Below are 19288 nucleotides of genomic sequence, written 5' to 3'. Positions count from 1 at the left end.
AGACCCCCAAGATATATACTCTCTCTCTCTCTCCCTCCCTCGCTCCTCCCCTCCCTCTCCGTGAATGCCGTAGTGAGCATTGTTCACGACCACTAGCTTTTGCTGAAAGCTGCACAGTAATGAGGTCTCTGTGCCTTTCGCCTCGCTCTTCCTCTCCCCTCCCCCTCCCCTCCCCTACCTCTCTCTCTCTCACCCGTCTACCTCTCTCTCTCCTTCCCTCTCCTTCTCCCTCTATCTCGCCGCCTCTATTAAATTTCCAGTCACACAGTGGTGCAGAGGATATTCCTCCTTTCCCCTCTCTTTCTCGCTCTTCCCTCGTTCCCTTTCACTCGCTCTGGAATCTTAGCCCACAACCCGTCTCTCGCCCCGACCCTGGCTGCCTTTCAGCGCCGCTCGCCGCTCGCCGTCTCCTCTCCCTGTCCATCTTTTTGCCATCCAACCCCCGCGCCACATAAAATGATTCCCCGCCGCCCTGTGCGTCGGCTCTCCTTCCTCCTCCTCCTCCCCCTCTTCCTCTATGTCCTCACTGTGTCATTGTACATTGAATCTGATATTCCCCGGATGCATGTATAGTGTGTGTGTCTGTGTGTGAGTGTGTGTGTGTGTGTGTGTGTGTGCTGGCACCCTTGAGTGTGTGAGAGAGTGCTGGAGTGGAGGGCGGTAGAGAGACATGTGTCTGTGCACAGCAAATGAACAAACACGCATCACTGTATTGCTTGTGTCATCAGTACAGACCCTTGGAGGAGAAATACAGCGGAGAGAGAGAGAGAGAGCTAATCCCTCCATCCAGAGGACGAGTGCGTGGCATTTCCAATACAACCCAAACCCCATAAACTCTTAATGCCGTGTGAGGAGCCACGGGGGAGAGGAGGGGGAGGGCGACGAGCATTTGGCAGCAACATGCTAGTGCAGAGACATATGTGGCATGCTGATAGCGCCAGAGAGGTGCAGCTCACACATCCATCACTTCCATCGTGTCGGGATACCAGAGCTGCGGGCCTCGCCGCTCTGGAAGTGGGTAGTTGAGTAATTGCACAGAGTTCAAAGCCAAGATTAAAAACGTGGATAATTTCTGAAGCAGTAGCGCTGATTTGGGTGACGAGCATTAGTTGACCTGTTGAAGGGCCCCGGGCGTCCGGTGAGAGTTGTGAACAAAGTGAAGGTTTTCTGATGGTTATTTTGAGAAATATTTGAAACATTGTGCTCATTGCCATCCGTGCAGGAGAATAAAGAGATGCAAGGGAGAGTTTCCATTTATTCATGGTGACATCTCTGCATGTGTGTGTGCGTCTGTGTGTGTTTCTGTGTGTGTTCGAGAGACAGAGAGGGACAGAAAATAGAGAGAAAAATCCTGGTGTCACAGTATCTTAGCAACTGCCTCCATCTCCTTGGAGACAAGAGCTGACATCATTTCCTGTCTGAGAGAACTTACTTTGGGACGGTGTGTTTGTGCTTATGAGCATACGGCCATGTGTTTGCGTGTGCGTGTGTGTGTGTGTGAGAGAGTGTTGGCCTGTGTCCATGTTCATATGCAGATGTGCCTGTGTGTGCACCAATGCACCAAGACATTGCACCAAGACATTCTTGAACGCAACGCAAAAATGTCGCTCTATTTGAAGTCAATAAAAAAACTACAACGTCTGTTATTTTCTTCCACAAAAGTGTTCCTGCCATTGATTTCCACTCTTAAATACTTTTACGTCCGTTTGTTATTTAATTGAATTATCATTTTAGAAAATGGTTTTAATAACAGCGGTGATGGAGGAGCCATACTGTCTGTTGAAATTGTCATCTTCAACTGCCACCTTGTGAGCAGAGGAGTGAAGTGCAACCAGAAATGAACCCTCTCTCCACTGATCATGTTATTTTTATGAGACAAGCATCATAGATGTTGTTGAATATTATTATAATATATACTGACGTACTGTGTGTGATGGACCCGCCTCGCTCTGTTAGGAGGCACCGGGTGCTGCCAGCGGTTTATAAAGCAGCAAATATGATAATTTCTTCAAGACCTTTTCTGTCGTGACCTTTTCCTGAAAGGTCACGGCACATGGGCGCATGTAAAGCTGAGTGTTATTTTAACAACAACACAACGGCCCCATAGTATTTGCCTCTAAAGCAGAGGTCTTCAACAGGGAGTCTACAACCCCTAGGGGGTCCGCGGAGGTACTGCAGGGGGGGTCGTGACATTTTTGGTTAATATATTTGGAATATTCTTTTTTTCCGACTGTTTTTTCTTCTTCTCACAAATGTAAATGTCTTTAAATACACATTATTGATGAATCCAAAATATTTTAGCGAATGGATAAGTGGAGGCAGAAGATGTTATCTTTCAGATGCACGCAGACGCTCTGGAGCCGGGCCCCAGCTCACTCACAGCGAGGCCAGCCTGGGGCTGATAGGACCCTCTGCCTGGCAACGAGGATACATAAGTAGTGTGCTACTCACCGGGGCCACGCCTCTCACTAAATGTGGGACTGGGCCTTTAGTGTGCCGTGCACACGGCTTGAAGATTGAAGATTGCTGTTTAACAGACACATGAATCGGTGTTTATGCACGGCACTGGCACTAATAGGCATTCTGAATGGCGTGTATGCATGATCATTATGCAATGGACAGACAATGTTGACGTTGGCATTTGTGTCTATAAATGTTATAAATGGCAGTGGTACGACCATACTCACTGTACCTCATGTTTATTTTCAAAATACAAATATGAATGCACAATATCAAGGTGTGTTTATACATGGCACTAGGCCCAGTTTAATATAAAACACAATTTTTCACAATAAAAAAATAGTCGGGTTAGTCCCTGGATCAGGTGAGATAACGTGACGCATGGATAGAGCCGAGAGATGATCGGCAACGACAAATCTATGACAAACGGCGACTTTCTTGACTTGCACAAGTATATTTTAAAATTACAAACATCCCGTGTGGGATTCATGGCAAAATTCAAACAGGATTCTCTTTAACTTGTCAAAATACAATGCTAAATATAATTGTATTAGACTACTTTCCTTAATTTGATGAGAATTTCTAACAAACACTGATGTCATGTCTCTAACATCTGCTCCAGAAAAGAGCCGAGCTGCAGATGTGGTCACATGCTCCAGATGTGTGCTGCAGCTCTAGTGTGTTCATGACTTCCCTCAAAGACACTGGATGTGCTAACTACGCAGGATAATGTGCAGTACATGTATCTGCCTGTGAATGAGTTCATGAAATAATGAATTAATGTTTATTATATTTGTTCGTAGATATAATAGAAAATAAAACATGAAATATTTCCTTATTTTGAGCAATACCATTTTGCCAAATTACCGTTACCACGTCAGTTCTTTGGATATACTATATTTTGTTAATCTAACAGCAGTGAGAGAGCCCAAACAATGAGGAGGTAAAGTTCTAGTCGTATTCTCCACATCATCATCAACTCTTTCAATAACACAGCGACATAAAAGGTTTGAAAGTTGTTGTTTTTCACAAAAGGCAATGAAATAAGTAGATGCACCAAAATCACCATCTATGTTCTCATTTGTTGATGACCACTTGACCAAGACTTCTCTCTGGAGCATGCATCGTATCTTTAATAATTCAGTCGAGTCAACTTACTGTTTCATAATCGAATTGTTGTTTTTCTGGACCCACCGGCTCTGAAGTGTACAGGAAAAACTATTATGTTCACTTTCACTTCCGAGAAGATTTGAAACAGAGCTGCAGTGCTGCGATCTGCCCAGCAGGTGTCAGTGTAGTAGGGTTGTTGGGATGTAGTTATTTGACCGAAACAGTAGCCCAAGCCTATATCCAATTCAGAAATAAAGACCTATATCATAGCATATTTTAAGAGGTGTCTTCTTAATTAAAACATAACGTGTGGTGACACATAGCAGCTCTCTATATCTCTGATTATTACAGGACCTACAATCTTCCACTGCAGATACCAAATGCACTATATGTATGTCTGGCTTCAGCATTATTAAGATTAATTATTAATTATTATGTTCATATTCTCAGTATCTGTACGACTAAACCACTTGACTGCCTGCGGTCAGGAATAAATCTTTCATTTGAGTAGTCTCTTTTCAAGCTGCATTCCCATCATACCACGGACACACACACACACACACACACACACACACACATCACTGTGACTGTCACTAAACAAAAGCAGTGCAGTGTGCAGAGAGGGTGATCCTTCACACGTCTGCAGTGTGAAGTTGTCTGGGTCGTGTGTATCCGCGCTGATTGTGTCGGGACGCGCTGCCGCTCCATCCTCAGGCGTCACTTCCCTCTGACGGATGAGCGGTGGGTGGTGCTGATGGAGCGGTCAGCGGGCCGACCACGGCCTTCATCTGCAAAAGACGAGCAGCAATATTCAGGATGTTAAGCTTTCACGGACATAGTTTTCCATAAAACCCACTTCATGTCAGAGCAAGACTTCCTTGTTGTAAAAAACAACTTTCTTTTCTTCTAAATGTAATATTGCTTAGTTGGTTAATACCTTATCTGCAAAGGGCGTACACATTGGTTCTCTTTAGAGTGTAATTGCCTCATCATTAATGGTGTTCTACGGGGGCTGTGTGCCCTTTCCGCTACGATCTGTGTATACGTCGAAATAAATGGGTTCTCAATGTTCCTGTGTCCCAGTGCATCAGTCTAAAAACGACGACTCTATTCTGTAATAACCTAAAACAAGACATATGTGCCGTAAATTAAACTACGTTTAAGCGGATTTGAGCAACACCAATAAAAAAAAATAAGCGACGTGACCAAGCCGCAGTCAGCAGAGGTGATTATAACATTTAATCACCGAGCACTATCGCCAAAGCTTTTGCCGGCTTCTCGCCCCGAGGTTTGATTTACCCGTCCTCTTCCTGAGGAAAAAAAATATATATCTCATTCACGAGACGGATTGCCGAGCGGGCCTCTGCGACCGGCCCCCATAAATCATTTTTTAATCAGAGGCCTCTGACACCCGCGGGAGCGCCGCTGTGACACCTCGACTCCTCCCGTGTGCGTCTCTGAGTCCGGGGAGTTCGGATCCTCTTCTGTCTCCTCCTCCCCGGGCTTGTCTGCATGTGTATCGGTCAGGAGGAAACTAAGAGTGATGATCGCCGTGCACTCTGAGCCCCCCGAACACTTCCAGGAGACCCGGGACGAGATCACAGGTTCGAGTGGGAGGAACAGGGGGGTGATGGGGGCCATGTTATGCTCCAAGGTCCCCCAAGGTAATCCGGCCATGCTTTGGTTTCCGAAATGGGGGGAGCGGGCCTCCAAGAAATTCCTGTAAATTCTTTTGCTATGACGAAATGAATCACTAGACGGTGGACCACTCTGAGAGTTTGTTCTTGTTATCTGCAAACTCAAGTGAGGCAACAATTAATTTTCTCGCTTGAGGACAATAGGTGTTAATGAATCAAAACCTTCGTCACAGGAAGTTCATCTGACATGGAAACATGTGGGAACACTTGCCTTGTCGTTGTTTGTTATCTTCCTGTTGAGGTTCGAGTGCTTTTTCTCTCACGCCGTGGTATCAAGTGGAAATGCATTCGTTTTGTGTGATAACATGTCAGACAGTCGTGAAAAATATCATGGTTTGTTGAATTATTTGTCAAAAAAACTTGAAATGTTATCATTTTAAAATTGAATCTGGGAATTTCTGGGCATTTTTATGCTTAAAATATAACTTCAATAATTAATCACTTCCACTTAGAATAGATGGAGATTACTTGTTGGTTATCTTATTGTTTAAGCTCTAATAAAATGACAACCTGAGGTCCAAGCTTTATTTATTATTTTTTAAACCCATCTCACCATTCTTCTGTTGTTGTGGACATTCTCACGCTTTTGATCACATTTCATGATCTTCATCCGCAGATGGAGTTCACCCAGTTGTTGAATTATTGATGTTGAATTGCTGATGTTCAAGATATCAGGTTTTTTTAGCACTTTGAGGACATATTTCAAGCTGCGAAATACATCAAGTAAAACTCAACTGACAGCTAATTGATGAAGTTCAATATTCAGATTATTAACATAAACAGAAAAGAGGAAACACCGGATGCCCCTCTGGGTTGATGCAGGTTATGCAACATGTTCAGTTATGAATGTTTAGGAATGTTTTTCATCCTGAATCTTTGGGTTCTCACATGACATTTGGTGTAAATGTGTTAAATCCTTAATCAAATGTCACAACTCTGATGTGTGTTACTCTGCAACATTACACATATTCAAATTGCGCGCGCAATCTCATCACGCTGAAATGCACATATGGTGCATTTAACTGGAAAATAACCCAAAGCTGCCATGTTTACTGCAGCAGCCTCCATAAAGTACCGAGAAGAGTAGAACCCGCACGATGGAAAGTTCCTGTGCAGTCCGATGAATGAGGAAGGAGCCGAATACTTTTATGCAAAGATGCTGTGACGTCACCCTGTTGAATTATTCGTGTGCCGCTCGGCTGGTTCGGAGCTTGTCAGACTCAGAGAGAGAGAGAGAGAGAGAGAGAGAGAGAGAGAGAGAGAGAGAGAGAGAGAGAGAGAGAGAGAGAGAGAGAGAGAGAGAGAGAGAGCACTCCCACTGCTTCCCACTGGCGCGTGGTGCCCATGGAGACGTCCGTGCGTTTTACAGCTGGATGTCGTTTCCAACGTCAGTGCGCAGCGGAAGGATGCGGTTCAACCACAGCGCTGGAGGGATGGAGGGTGTCAATGTGACTCCCAACTGGCAAGACGCACAAGTTGTCTTATTTCTTCCTGCTCTGGAGACAGTGGGCACTTCCGCCACTTTGACGACTTGAGCAATCAGAAAGGACGGAACGCACAAATCCATTAGAAAACCATGCGCTGCTCAGACCCATGGAGAGATGGCATGCGTGCTCCTCTTCAGTCGAATCCCTCCCTTCTCGCACCGGCTCACGCGGACATCCATTTGCTTCCTGTCGATGTTCCTGTGTTACCTGTGCTACTGTACACTGTTCCCGGCCGACAGCATCATGCAGAAGGCAGGTGATCCGACGCCCGGCTGTCAGCGCGCGCCGGCCGATGGAGCCAAAAGGCGCGTTCAGAAACCACCGTCGTGCGCGTTGCCGTTGGACGCCAGACCGAGCAGCAGTGAGGCATCTCGGTTGAAATCCGACCAAAGACCTCCTTCGACTCTCCACGTCGACACGCCCAGTCCTCCGATGGGGAACTTAAAGTTCGGCAATAAAAAGTTACCGAACGCCATCATCGTGGGGGTGAAGAAGGGAGGCACCAGAGCGGTGTTGGAGTTCATCCGGATTCATCCGGAGGTGCGCGCGGCTGGCACAGAGACGCACTTCTTCGACCGGAACTATGGCCGAGGCCTGGAGTGGTACAGGTAAACACAAGCCTCACCTGCACAGCTGTACACGCGTAATGCAATGGTGGAACTGCGGTCAACTCAGCCGACACTCGGATCTCCTTGGTCAACTCAGCCGACACTTAAATTTCTGTGCACCTATAGACTGATGTTCACGGTAAACGCATTCGATCGGGAGCGCGCAAGGGTTTTGATAAAGTTAGCGGCAGGATTCACGTGACACAACATCCGGTTTTACAAAGTTAGCGGATAGAACTACGTGAAACAACATCCGGTTTTCAAAATAAGATGTCGACAAATCATACACTAGCATATACACGTAAACAATTAACTGATTTTGAATCTTTCTAGATCGTTTCTGAGATTTAGCTTGAATTATGCTAACATTAAAACGTTTTATTGTACCAAGGAAGAGTTTATAAAAATAAAACTCAGACTTTGTATGATAAAAAATTCCTGTTTAAAGAAATCGGTCATTTCTTTCATGTTTGAAGTGCTTTATATATGTTTTTCCTCATAATGCCCGGCATTGACTGATGCAGCTGTGTTTAGGACAATCGAGACTTCCATTATCCTGGGAATCAGACATATTTACTGTCGCAATTGGGAGATATCTCAAATTAAAAGTCCAAAATGTTTAGAGAAATCGGTCATTTCTTTTATGTTTAAAGAAATCGGTCATTTCTTTCATGTTTGAAGTGCTTTATCTATGTTATTCCCCATAATGCCCGGCATTGACTGATGCAGCTGTGTTCAGGATAATCCAGACTTTCATTATCCTGGGAATCAGACATATTTACTGTCCCAATTTGGAGATATTTCAAATTAAAAGTCCAAAATGTTTAAAGAAATCGGTCATTTCTTTCATGTTTGAAGTGCTTTATTTATGTTTTTCCCCATAATGCCCGGCATTGACTGATGCAGCTGTATTCAGGACAATCCAGACATCCATTATCCTGGGAATCAGACATATTTACTGTCGCAATTGGGAGATATCTCAAATTAAAAGTCCAAAATGTTTAGAGAAATCGGTCATTTCTTTCATGTTTAAAGAAATCGGTCATTTCTTTCATGTTTGAAGTGCTATATTTATGTTTTTCCCCATAATGCCCGGCATTGACTGGTGCAGCTGTATTCAGGACAATCCAGACATCCATTATCCTGGGAATCAGACATATTTACTGTCCCAATTTGGAGATATTTCAAATTAAAAGTCCAAAATGTTTAAAGAAATCGGTCATTTCTTACATGTTTGAAGTGCTTTATATATGTTTTTCCCCATAATGCCCGGCATTGACTGATGCAGCTGTATTCAGGACAATCCGGACTTCCATTATCCTGGGAATCAGACATATTTACTGTCGCAATTGGGAGATATCTCAAATTAAAAGTTCTAAATGTTTAGAGAAATCGGTCATTTCTTTCATGTTTGAAGTGCTTTATCTATATTATTCCCCGTAATGCCCGGCATTGACTGATGCAGCTGTGTTCAGGACAATCCGGACTTCCATTATCCTGGGAATCAGACATATTTACTGTCGCAATTGGGAGATATTTCAAATTAAAAGTCCAAAATGTTTAGAGAAATCGGTCATTTCTTTCATGTTTGAAGTGCTTTATCTATGTTATTCCCCATAATGCCCGGCATTGACTGATGCAGCTGTGTTCAGGACAATCCAGACATCCATTATCCTGGGAATCAGACATATTTACTGTCCCAATTTGGAGATATTTCAAATTAAAGGTCCCGCTGGTTCCACAGCCAGTGCGTTGGAATGAACACACAAACACTTCAGGAAGCAGCAAATTCCAACTGGAACTGCTGTCTGTGTCCCTAATTTTTACACGATTAGTCGAATAAAAAACGACGTCCTGAACACATCTGCCTCAGTCATTTCCTGGGGTTATGAGGAAAAACATAGATAAAGCACTTCAAACATGAAAGAAATGACCGATTTCTTTAAACATGAAAGAAATGACCGATTTCTCTAAACATTTTGAACTTTTAATTTGAGATATCTCCCAATTGCGACAGTAAATATGTCTGATTCCCAGGATAATGGAAGTCCGGATTGTCCTGAATACAGCTGCATCAGTCAATGCCGGGCATTATGGGGAAAAACATAAATAAAGCACATCAAACATGTAAGAAATGACCGATTTCTTTAAACATTTTGGACTTTTAATTTGAAATATCTCCAAATTGGGACAGTAAATATGTCTGATTCCCAGGATAATGGAAGTCTGGATTATCCTGAACACAGCTGCATCAGTCAATGCCGGGCATTATGGGGAATAACATAGATAAAGCACTACAAACATGAAAGAAATGACCGATTTCTTTAAACATAAAAGAAATGACCGATTTCTCTAAACATTTTGGACTTTTAATTTGAGATATCTCCCAATTGCGACAGTAAATATGTCTGATTCCCAGGATAATGGAAGTCTGGATTGTCCTAAACACAGCTGCATCAGTCAATGCCGGGCATTATGAGGAAAAACATATATAAAGCACTTCAAACATGAAAGAAATGACCGATTTCTTTAAACAGGAATTTTTTATCATACAAAGTCTGAGTTTTATTTTTATAAACTCTTCCTTGGTACAATAAAACGTTTTAATGTTAGCATAATTTAAGCTAAATCTCAGAAACGATCTAGAAAGATTCAAAATCAGTTAATTGTTTACGTGTATATGCTAGTGTATGATTTGTCGACATCTTATTTTGAAAACCGGATGTTGTTTCACGTAGTTCTATCCGCTAACTTTGTAAAACCGGATGTTGTGTCACGTGAATCCTGCCGCTAACTTTATCAAAACCCTTGCGCGCTCCCGATCGAATGCGTTTACCGTGAACATCAGTCTATAGGTGCACAGAAATTTAAGTGTCGGCTGAGTTGACCAAGGAGATCCGAGTGTCGGCTGAGTTGACCGCAGTATGGTGGAGGACCTGCAAATGGCAGAACGTGTGCCGTTATAATGTGCCAAGAAACCCGAGAGGAATTATAAACGTTTGTACTCTCAGACAGTTAAAACTCAATTACACCACGTGACTGTTTTGCAGTAAAAAGTAATTTAGTAGTAAATAGTAATTAGGAGCATGAATTATTTTTTGTATTCATTTTATGTGCATGGGGATATAAAATGATGATTTAAAATAATGTAAAATGATCATGAAGATGAGGACGATGTTTGGCCAATACGGATATCTAATTAAATATTTTTTTTATATGTTAAATGTAAAGGGAGTTCATTGTAATTGGCACTTGGTAGTTTTCTTCTTTTAAAATAAAAAAGGCTTTACAAGCTATTTCTGAGGGTGTTCCCAGGCGAACACTTAAGGTAATTAAAAGACAAATGGTGGCCTCTGCCTTCTGCCAGTTCCAGGAGTCTGAAAATCACATTAAATCATCTGATTACTGTCAACAATGTGACTGCCTTCTCCCCTCGGAGCTTCTCTGTGTACTTTATCTTTGAGGAGGATCAACAAGCTGGATGTGGTTTTTTTCTTTCTGCATTCTCACATTTCACATTCTTAATGAAGGAAACTATTGTTTCCTGATGGCGCCGCGAAAGGTCGCCTCGGTGTGTTGGTGCGCGATGTTTTTTATTGTTTTCGTTTTAAATACTGTTTTCTGCTGGGATTCCCAGAGCTCTTTCACCAGAGAAGAACTCTTGAACATCAGGGGAACAACTCCAGCGGATTTACTTCCAACGTTTTTAACTTCTGTGGAGTTACTGGACATTTTAGTAAAAGGTGTGCTCACCTTCGCCCACGTGGTGAAACGCCGGCGGAGAGGGAAACGTTCGGGAGCGCTTGTACGGCTACGGAAACGGGGATCTCGTACAGCGCTGCCGGGCATATTTCTCTCCAACGTCCGCTCACTGTGCAACAAACTGGACGAACTCCAGCTGCTGGTGGGGAGAGACAGAGACTTCTCCTCATCCTCCGTTCTGTGTTTCACGGAATCATGGCTTAGTGGCTCGATACCAGACTCTGCGCTCCAGCTCGCTGGCTTCCAGCTGTTCCGAGCGGACCGGGCCACGGAGCTCTCCGGTAAAACAGGGTGGAGGAATCTGCTTTTACCTCAACAACGGCTGGTGCAACGACGTAACGGTGATTCTACAGCACTGTTCGCCGGACCTGGAATCTTTATCATCCACTGCAAACCCTTCTACTCCCCACGTGAGTTCGCTTCATTCATCCTGGCGGAGTTTACATGCCGCCGCGAACGTGCACGAGGCACAGCGGACCTCGCCGAACAGATACGGTGTGTGGGCGGACCTTCCCGGACTCTTTAGTTATTGTACTCGGGATTTTAACAAAGGAAACCTCAGCCACGAACTCCTAAATATAGACAGTTAATTAAATGCCCTACCAGAGAGAAGAGCATTCTGGACCACTGCTACACAACAATCAGCAGGGCCTATCACGCCGTCCCTCGAGCTGCACTGGGAAACTCTGACCACGTCATGGTTCATCTGATTCCCTCATACAGGCAGAGACTAAAGCTCTGCAAACCTGTGGTGAGGAAGTTCAAGAAGTGGACCAGTGAGGCTCTGGAGGATCTACGGGCGTGCTTTGACTGTACTGACTGGGATGTCTTCAGGACTGCTACCAACAGCCTGGATGAGTACACAGAGGCTGTAACTTCCTACATCAGCTTCTGTGAGGACAGCTGTATTCCATCCAGCTCCAGGGTGAGTTATAACAACGACAAACCCTGGTTCACAGCGGAGCTCAGGAAGCTAAGACTGCAGAAGGACCAGGCATTCAGGAGTGGGGACAAGGACCTGTACACAGAGTCCAAATACAGGTTTAGCAAGGCGGTGAGAGATGCTAAACGACTGTACTCTGAGAAACTGCAACAGCAGCTCTCAGCAAACGACTCTGCTTCTGTCTGGAGAGGGCTCAGGCAGATCACCAACTACAAGCCCAAATCACCCCACTCCATGAACAATGTGCTTCTGGCAGATGAGCTAAATGAGTTCTACTGCCGCTTTGAAAGACAATGGAGCAGTCCTGAGACAATCCCCCACAGCCCCACCAACAAGCCACAGACCATCAGCCCACCCTTCCCCAGCCCATCAGGGGCTCACACCTCTGAGCACCCTCCATCAACTCAGCGACGCCTCGTCATCCTGGAGAGAGCCGTCAACAGGCTGTTTAAAAGCAGAACCCCCAAAGCAGCGGGCCCGGACTCCGTCTCCCCCTCCACCCTGAAGCACTGTGCTGACCAGCTGTCTCCGGTGTTCACCGACATCTTCAACACCTCCCTGGAGACATGCCACGTTCCAGCCTGCTTCAAGGCCTCCACCATCATCCCGTCCCAAAAACCCAAGATCACAGGACTCAATGACTACAGGCCCATCGCCTGACCTCTGTGGTCATGAAGTCCTTTGAACGCTTGGTCCTGTCACACCTCAAGACCATCACCGACCCACTCCTGGACCCCCTGCAGTTCGCCTACAGAGCCAACAGGTCTGCAGACGATGCAGTCAACATGGCCCTTCACTACATCCTCCAGCATCTGGACTCCCGAGGAACCTACGCCAGGATCCTGTTTGTGGACTTCAGCTCTGCCTTCAATACAATCATCCCGTCCCTGCTGCAGGACAAGCTCTCCCAGCTGCACGTGCCCGACTCCACCTGCAGGTGGATCACAGACTTCCTGACCGACAGGAAGCAGCACGTGAGGCTGGGGAAACACGTCTCAGGCTCCCGGACCACCAGCACGGGTTCCCCCCAAGGCTGTGTTCTCTCCCCTCTGCTGTTCTCCCTGTACACCAACAGCTGCACCTCCAGTCACCAGTCCGTCAAGCTCCTAAAGTTCGCGGATGACACCACCCTCATTGGACTCATCTCTGGCGGGACGAGACCGCCTACAGGTGGGAGACTGACCACCTGGTGACCTGGTGCAGCCAGAACAACCTGGAGCTCAACGCTCTGAAGACAGTGGAGATGGTTGTGGGTTTCAGGAGGAATGCAGCCCCACCCGCCTCTCATCCTGTGTGACTCCCGTCGACGCTGTGGAGTCCTACCGCTTCCTGGGCTCCATCATCTCCCAGGACCTCAAGTGGGAGCTGAACATCGGCTCCATCACCAAGAAGGCCCAGCAGAGGATGTTCTTCCTGAGGCAGCTGAGGAAATTCAACCTGCCAGGAAGATGATGGTACAGTTCTACACGGCCATCGTTGAGTCCATCATCTGCTCCTCCATCACCGTCTGGCACCCTGCAGCCACAGCCAAAGACAAGCGCAGGCTGCAGAGCATCATCCGCTCGGCCGAGAGGGTTATCGGTTGCAATCTGCCTTCCTCCAGGTCCTGTTCACTTCCAGGTCACTGAAGCGGGCCAGAAAGATTGTCGCCGACCCTCCCACCCTGGACACTCCCTGTTCGAGTCCCTCCCTCGGGAGGAGGCTGCGTCCATCATGACCACGACCTCCCGCCACACCAATAGCTTTTCCCGGCGGTCGGGCTCATCAATGGACCCCGGGACTGACTGACTGTCACCCCAGGACTACCACCTCTTCTTCCACCTTCCTCTCTCCTCCTTCTTCCCGCTCCTTCCTCTTCCTCCTCCTCCCTCTTCCTCCCACTCCTCCTCCCTCCTTGCGTTGATTGTTGTTTGTCATGTCCAAATGTTGCACCTTCCACCAAAAAAAATTCCTCGTTTGTTTGTGAAAACATTCATTCTTTGGCAATAAACCTGTTTCTGATTCTGATTCTGATTCTGATTTGGAGGCCTGAGCTCTGTTTACATCGGCAGAGAAGTGCCCCTCGAGCTTCGATGTTCTGTCGAGCAATCCACCAGATGTGTCATCAAATCCGACCTCTCGAGGCAAACGGTATAAACTGCAGCATGCGGGCCCCTCAGCTACTGTCTCGTCTCTATATGGTAATTAAACTAAACTTAAAATGAATGTAAAAGTAAAGGATTTCTAAAGCCCCACATGAAGCATCTTTAACTTTGTGCCACACACTCTTTATTTAGATATTGAGATCAGAAATGTTCTGCAGACAACCGAACATACAACTCACACACACTCACTCATGCTGATAATTGGCTGCCGTTCAGCTAACATGAGGGATGTGTAGGTATCAGTATCACTGCACAAGTATATACTGAAAGAATCCACACTAATTGGTTCTTTTCAGGGAGGTGAAGCCCTTTTTATCTGAGAACCCTCGCCCATTACCGTGGAGTTTGACTGTCAGCTGTCAAAGCTGCTGAGAAAAGGTCAACTCCTAACTCGCTTGACTTTTGAGGATTGCTTTGAAAACAAACAGTTGCTTCTCAAGAATCATTTCTCTGAACTATCAATAAAGACCAAACTATTGTTTTGCAGTCTTATTCTCCATATGCATATGATTATAAATGCAATAATGACTCAGAGTTGGCAGTGCTGAAGACTGGAATGGGCACTCCAGTGGAGAACAAAAATAAATATTTCACAGGTTCTTTTGGGTACAACAAGCCTTTCAAGAATGTAAGCACAAGGAATCTGTTCCCATTCGGAGGCTCCAGTATTCATTTTTTTTCAAACGTCTTCATACTGGCACATTGTTCAGGTTGCAGGAGAGGCAGAGACAGAAGGAGGCAGACTGGCGCAGTTACATGATTTATTAAACAAAAGGCTTCCACACACTGAGAGTCTGAGATGAAGGCAGGAAACGGCAGCCGGATAACAGGCCAACACAACTCCACACGGCAACACAACATACAGAAAGGGGAACTGACACAGAAGAACAGGAGGAAAGGCACTAACGAGCTAAAGAGGCACTAACGAGCTAAAGAGGCACTAACGAGCTAAAGAGGGCACTAACGAGAGACAGGTGACAGCAGCGCTGACGAGCACCAGGTGAAACTAATGAGGGCGGGGCCAACAATCACACGGGTGGGAAACAGACGCAGGAGGAGAAGACCAACCAGCTCGTTTACACACAACATGACGCGAGCCGCTCGTTTCCATTTTCCATCATTCAAATTCACAAATTTGACGTTTCTCGTATCGGTATCGAGGCAATGGGAATGAACACGACACACGGACTGCACCTGTATTTTGTTTTTTCTTCAAACCAAAACCATCAGAATCCTAGATGCTATAAAAGAGCAGGAGCTTTAATTTACGTGTAGAACGATTAGTTGATTAATCAATTAGTCGATCGACAAAAAAAAGTATTTGGAAATTTAAAGAAGTAATTTTACAAAAGCCAAACATTCTCTTAAGTTTCTGAAATGTGATCGTCTGCCTTTTCCTTGTCTTAACAACATAGAAAATGTAGTATATTTAGGTTTCTGCTTTCTTATTATATATAGACCAAATATATATCCTGCTTAGTCATTATTATTCAATTTTGAATCTACTCGTAGCTCTTTTTGAACTCTGTCCTTGGTCATGGTTTCCAATGATACTTCCCACTTTTACTCTGAAGGCACACCTGATCAATTAGTTTGTTTCAAAGACGACACTGACCTAGTTTGCAGACCCAGAGGTAGCCGAGCAGAGCCTCTCTGCTATATGTGTTCTTCATGCTTTCATCGTGATTTATTACTCCTGAACCATGCCGGGCGGACGCAGCGGAGGGCTGTCTGCGAGACAAGTCTCCTGTGACAACGGACCACTATTTACACCCAGAAACTGGGTTTCTCTCCAAACTCGAGCTTCTCCGTTATACACGGTGGTTTTGTGCCTTTTTGAAAACTAACTTTTGTAACCCTGCTCTAAATAGACATCTAATACACACGTTTTCTTTTCGACGGAGTGACTGCAAGGACGTGGTGTCCTCTGCCTCTGAATCTGTTGGCCTTTGTGCTGATGTGAGAAATTCAAACCGGCAAGAAAATGGCATAAGAATACACTTTAAGAAATGTGAAATGTAAATGAGAAACCTCTCTCTGACTGAAATGTACTGACAACTTTGTGTTTCTTTCAATCAGAGGCTTAATGCCAAGGACTCTTGAAAGCCAACTCACGATGGAGAAGACGCCGAGCTACTTTGTGACAAAAGAGACGCCGCAACGGATCTCTGCCATGTCCCGAGATACCAAGCTCATTGTGGTGGTGCGTGACCCCGTCACCCGTGCTATATCTGATTACACCCAGACTTTATCCAAAACCCCCGACCTGCCGAGCTTCCAGGATCTGGCCTTTAGAAACCAGAGCCTGGGCATTGTGGACGTGTCCTGGAACGCCATCCGGATCGGCCTGTACGCTCTGCACCTTGAGAACTGGCTGCGCTACTTCCCCCTGGCTCAGATTCACTTTGTGAGCGGCGAGCGGCTCATCACGGACCCGGCGGGGGAGTTGGCTCGGGTGCAAGACTTCCTCGGGCTGAAGCGCATCGTCACAGACAAACACTTCTATTTCAACCGCACCAAGGGCTTCCCCTGCCTTAAGAAGCCGGAGAGCAGCGGCTCGCCTCGCTGCCTGGGCAAGTCCAAGGGCAGAACTCACGTGCAGATCGACCGAGACGCCGTCGAGCGGCTGCGAGACTTCTATCGACCTTACAATGTCAAGTTCTATGAAATGGTGGGTCACGACTTCAAGTGGGAGTAGAGCTTTGAGAGATATTTTTTAAATGGCAAAGATAACGGCAAAAAGAAAGATTTATGTATTCCACGAAACTCAAAAAGCGTTTTGCCTGCATTAATATGACACGGTTCAACTATCAGCCGTCCCCAGACACATGTTTTTGAGTGAAATTGCAAAAGCGGTATTATTTCTTTGACACTAATGAACATTCTCCGTGGTAACGATCGGCCAGCATCAGCATCCTGTTTGTTGCTGGATACAGACGTCATTTCAGCCTCAGGATCACATGATTTCTTTTCCTGTGTGTGTTATTGCTGACTAGATTCCCCATTTGCTGACTGGTTTATAAAGGAAAGAAACGGGAAAATCCAGGGAAATGGGATTAGTTCCTCTTTCAAACCTGCTGCACTAATCACGGCAGGGCTTGAAAAGCGAGACCTTGGAAAATGTCAGTGACGTCTTCAAGGAGAGCAGAATTAAGCTGCAGCGCTGTGGTGGTAAATCTGAAATGTAAAGCCATGAAGCAAAGTGTGAACCACCTAATATCACACACTGTCGGTCTCATCAGTTTCTAGACAGGGTGGAAGATTTTCTGTCGTTCTTTCCTGCATGAATCGGGTACGTTAGTCTTCGCTGTGACATGCAGCGCTTCACTTTGCTCTGTGCTTTCTTTGCAACAAAAAAACATGTTGATATATTTGTTAGAAAACTATTTAATCGGTCCGTTTGCCACAATGCTTCTCCGTGAGCTTCATCAAATGAAACGGAAGCACACATCTTATTTTGTCTTATCTGAAACTTTGACCTTGACGTTCCAGTCCTGGAATGAGAGCCTCCTGGAACATGGTTGATTCTCCGATAAACCTCCCTTTTCAGATCCAGCCGGTAAGATTGTTTTCAACAGATTAGACAACTGACGGTTCTTCCAGTGTTGCTGCTGAAAACACCTTTTTGAAGTGTATCGCGCTCGGCGCCGAGTCGTGTGCCTCCGTGGAGGAGGAAGGAGTTTCAATCGCTTTCAGAGACAAAGCGGGGAACACCTCGTCGAGGCAGTTTATCAAACAGAATCTGGGACTGCATGTCGCATGATTGCAGGGTATGAGACTATGAGTTTGGATTTGGCAACATGCTATATGAATACTAAATAAAGCTGATAAAATACTGTACTACAAATACTAAAAAACTACTTTGTGACACACAAACAAGGATATAAGAGATGCTCTTTATTATCTTAAGCAGTGTGTTATGAAAGATTCAGCACTTGATTTTCCACATCATGACGGGACAGGTAAGGCTTTAGATTGCACTTTAAATTTACGCTTGAAATTAAAGTGTTATTATGTACTATACCAGTGCCTATTTAAGTAAAGAGAACATGTTAATAGTTTAGTCTTTGCTTCTGCTCCCGACGTCAGTTCTAGTGCAGCCGATGTATGAAGTGCACTAGTTCTACGTCCGCTCTGAATGCTAATGTATGACCTAATTACTCCCTCTACTTCTTCCCTGTTACATAATCGGCGAGCATTTCAGCAATGATCATATCAGTATCATTATATTTTAAGCAGCCGTATTGACGGAGCATAGAGGGTTCACTCAAAGTACAGACACACAAAACAGCAGCAAACTCACTGCTTCTCATCTTTTAATATCAGAGTAATAGACTCTGAGAATCTGTTTCTAACAATAATGATTTCTCTCCCAGTGAAATGTAGGACACGACGGTCCTCTGTGTTATCGACACACCTCACAAGTCTGGTACTTTTATCTGTTTTTAATAGAACTTCACCTGAAGCACCACTGACATGTAATACTTTAAAGATGTCTCGGTGTTTGACATCCGAATAAAGAGAGCTCGGAAAGCCACAACATCTGCTTTTGTTTTTACTCCTCTATATGTTGAGACTCTCGCCTCATTCTCTGCATCATTTGCTCAGAAAGATCATGCCCCATTCTCTGGGAGCCTCGCTCCACCCAGATGTCTCTCTCTCTCTCTCTCTCTCTCTCTCTCTCTCCCTCCCCCTTTTTCAGCTGCCGCCTCTCTCCACCTCCGAGCCTTCATTAAAGTCACAGGTGGGGCGTCTGGGCAGCGTCTTGTCATCACGCTCTCTGCAGCTCGTTTCTCTGGCTCTCTGAGCACACACAGGTGAGCTCGTATGCAGTCGTCGCCGAGAGCTGCAGCTCTGCGTCTCGTCCACACGGGTCCCCATTAGGCCGAGGGGCTGGAGAGGAGCCATCCCGAGAAGAAGAAGCACCAGTCAGAGCCGGATTAGACTCTGCAGTGAGCAGCTCTCTGGAGATTCTGTGCAGGTCAAAACTCTCTCTCAATCTTTTTTTTTCTCCCTCCCTCGCTCTCTTTCTCGCTCTCCCACACACACACACACACACACACACACACTCAGCTTT

At 45.4% G+C, this 19288-nt stretch overlaps 1 protein-coding gene across 1 annotated transcript; it reads left to right on the top strand.

Annotated features, from left to right (window-relative positions):
* Nucleotides 1–6868: 6868 nt before the first annotated feature.
* LOC130203632 (heparan sulfate glucosamine 3-O-sulfotransferase 2-like) lies at nt 6869–16909 on the top strand. The gene is made up of 2 exons (XM_056429971.1): nt 6869–7362; nt 16291–16909. Exons 1-2 carry the CDS (start codon nt 6869–6871, stop codon nt 16907–16909), a joined length of 1113 nt encoding a protein of 370 aa, XP_056285946.1.
* Nucleotides 16910–19288: the final 2379 nt, after the last annotated feature.

The sequence above is a fragment of the Pseudoliparis swirei genome, chromosome 13 (assembly GCF_029220125.1).
Source record: "Pseudoliparis swirei isolate HS2019 ecotype Mariana Trench chromosome 13, NWPU_hadal_v1, whole genome shotgun sequence".
Classification (NCBI taxonomy): domain Eukaryota; kingdom Metazoa; phylum Chordata; class Actinopteri; order Perciformes; family Liparidae; genus Pseudoliparis; species Pseudoliparis swirei.
Note: the sequence above shows the minus strand (reverse complement) of the source record. Positions and strands in the feature narration are given on the sequence as shown.

Coding starts and splice junctions, on each gene's coding strand:
- LOC130203632 (XM_056429971.1), top strand. CDS start 6,869: ATGGCATGCGTGCTCCTCTTCAGTCGAATCCCTCCCTTCTCGCACCGG. Junction 7,363..16,290: donor CGAGGCCTGGAGTGGTACAG/GTAAACACAAGC, acceptor TCTTTCAATCAG/AGGCTTAATGCCAAGGACTC.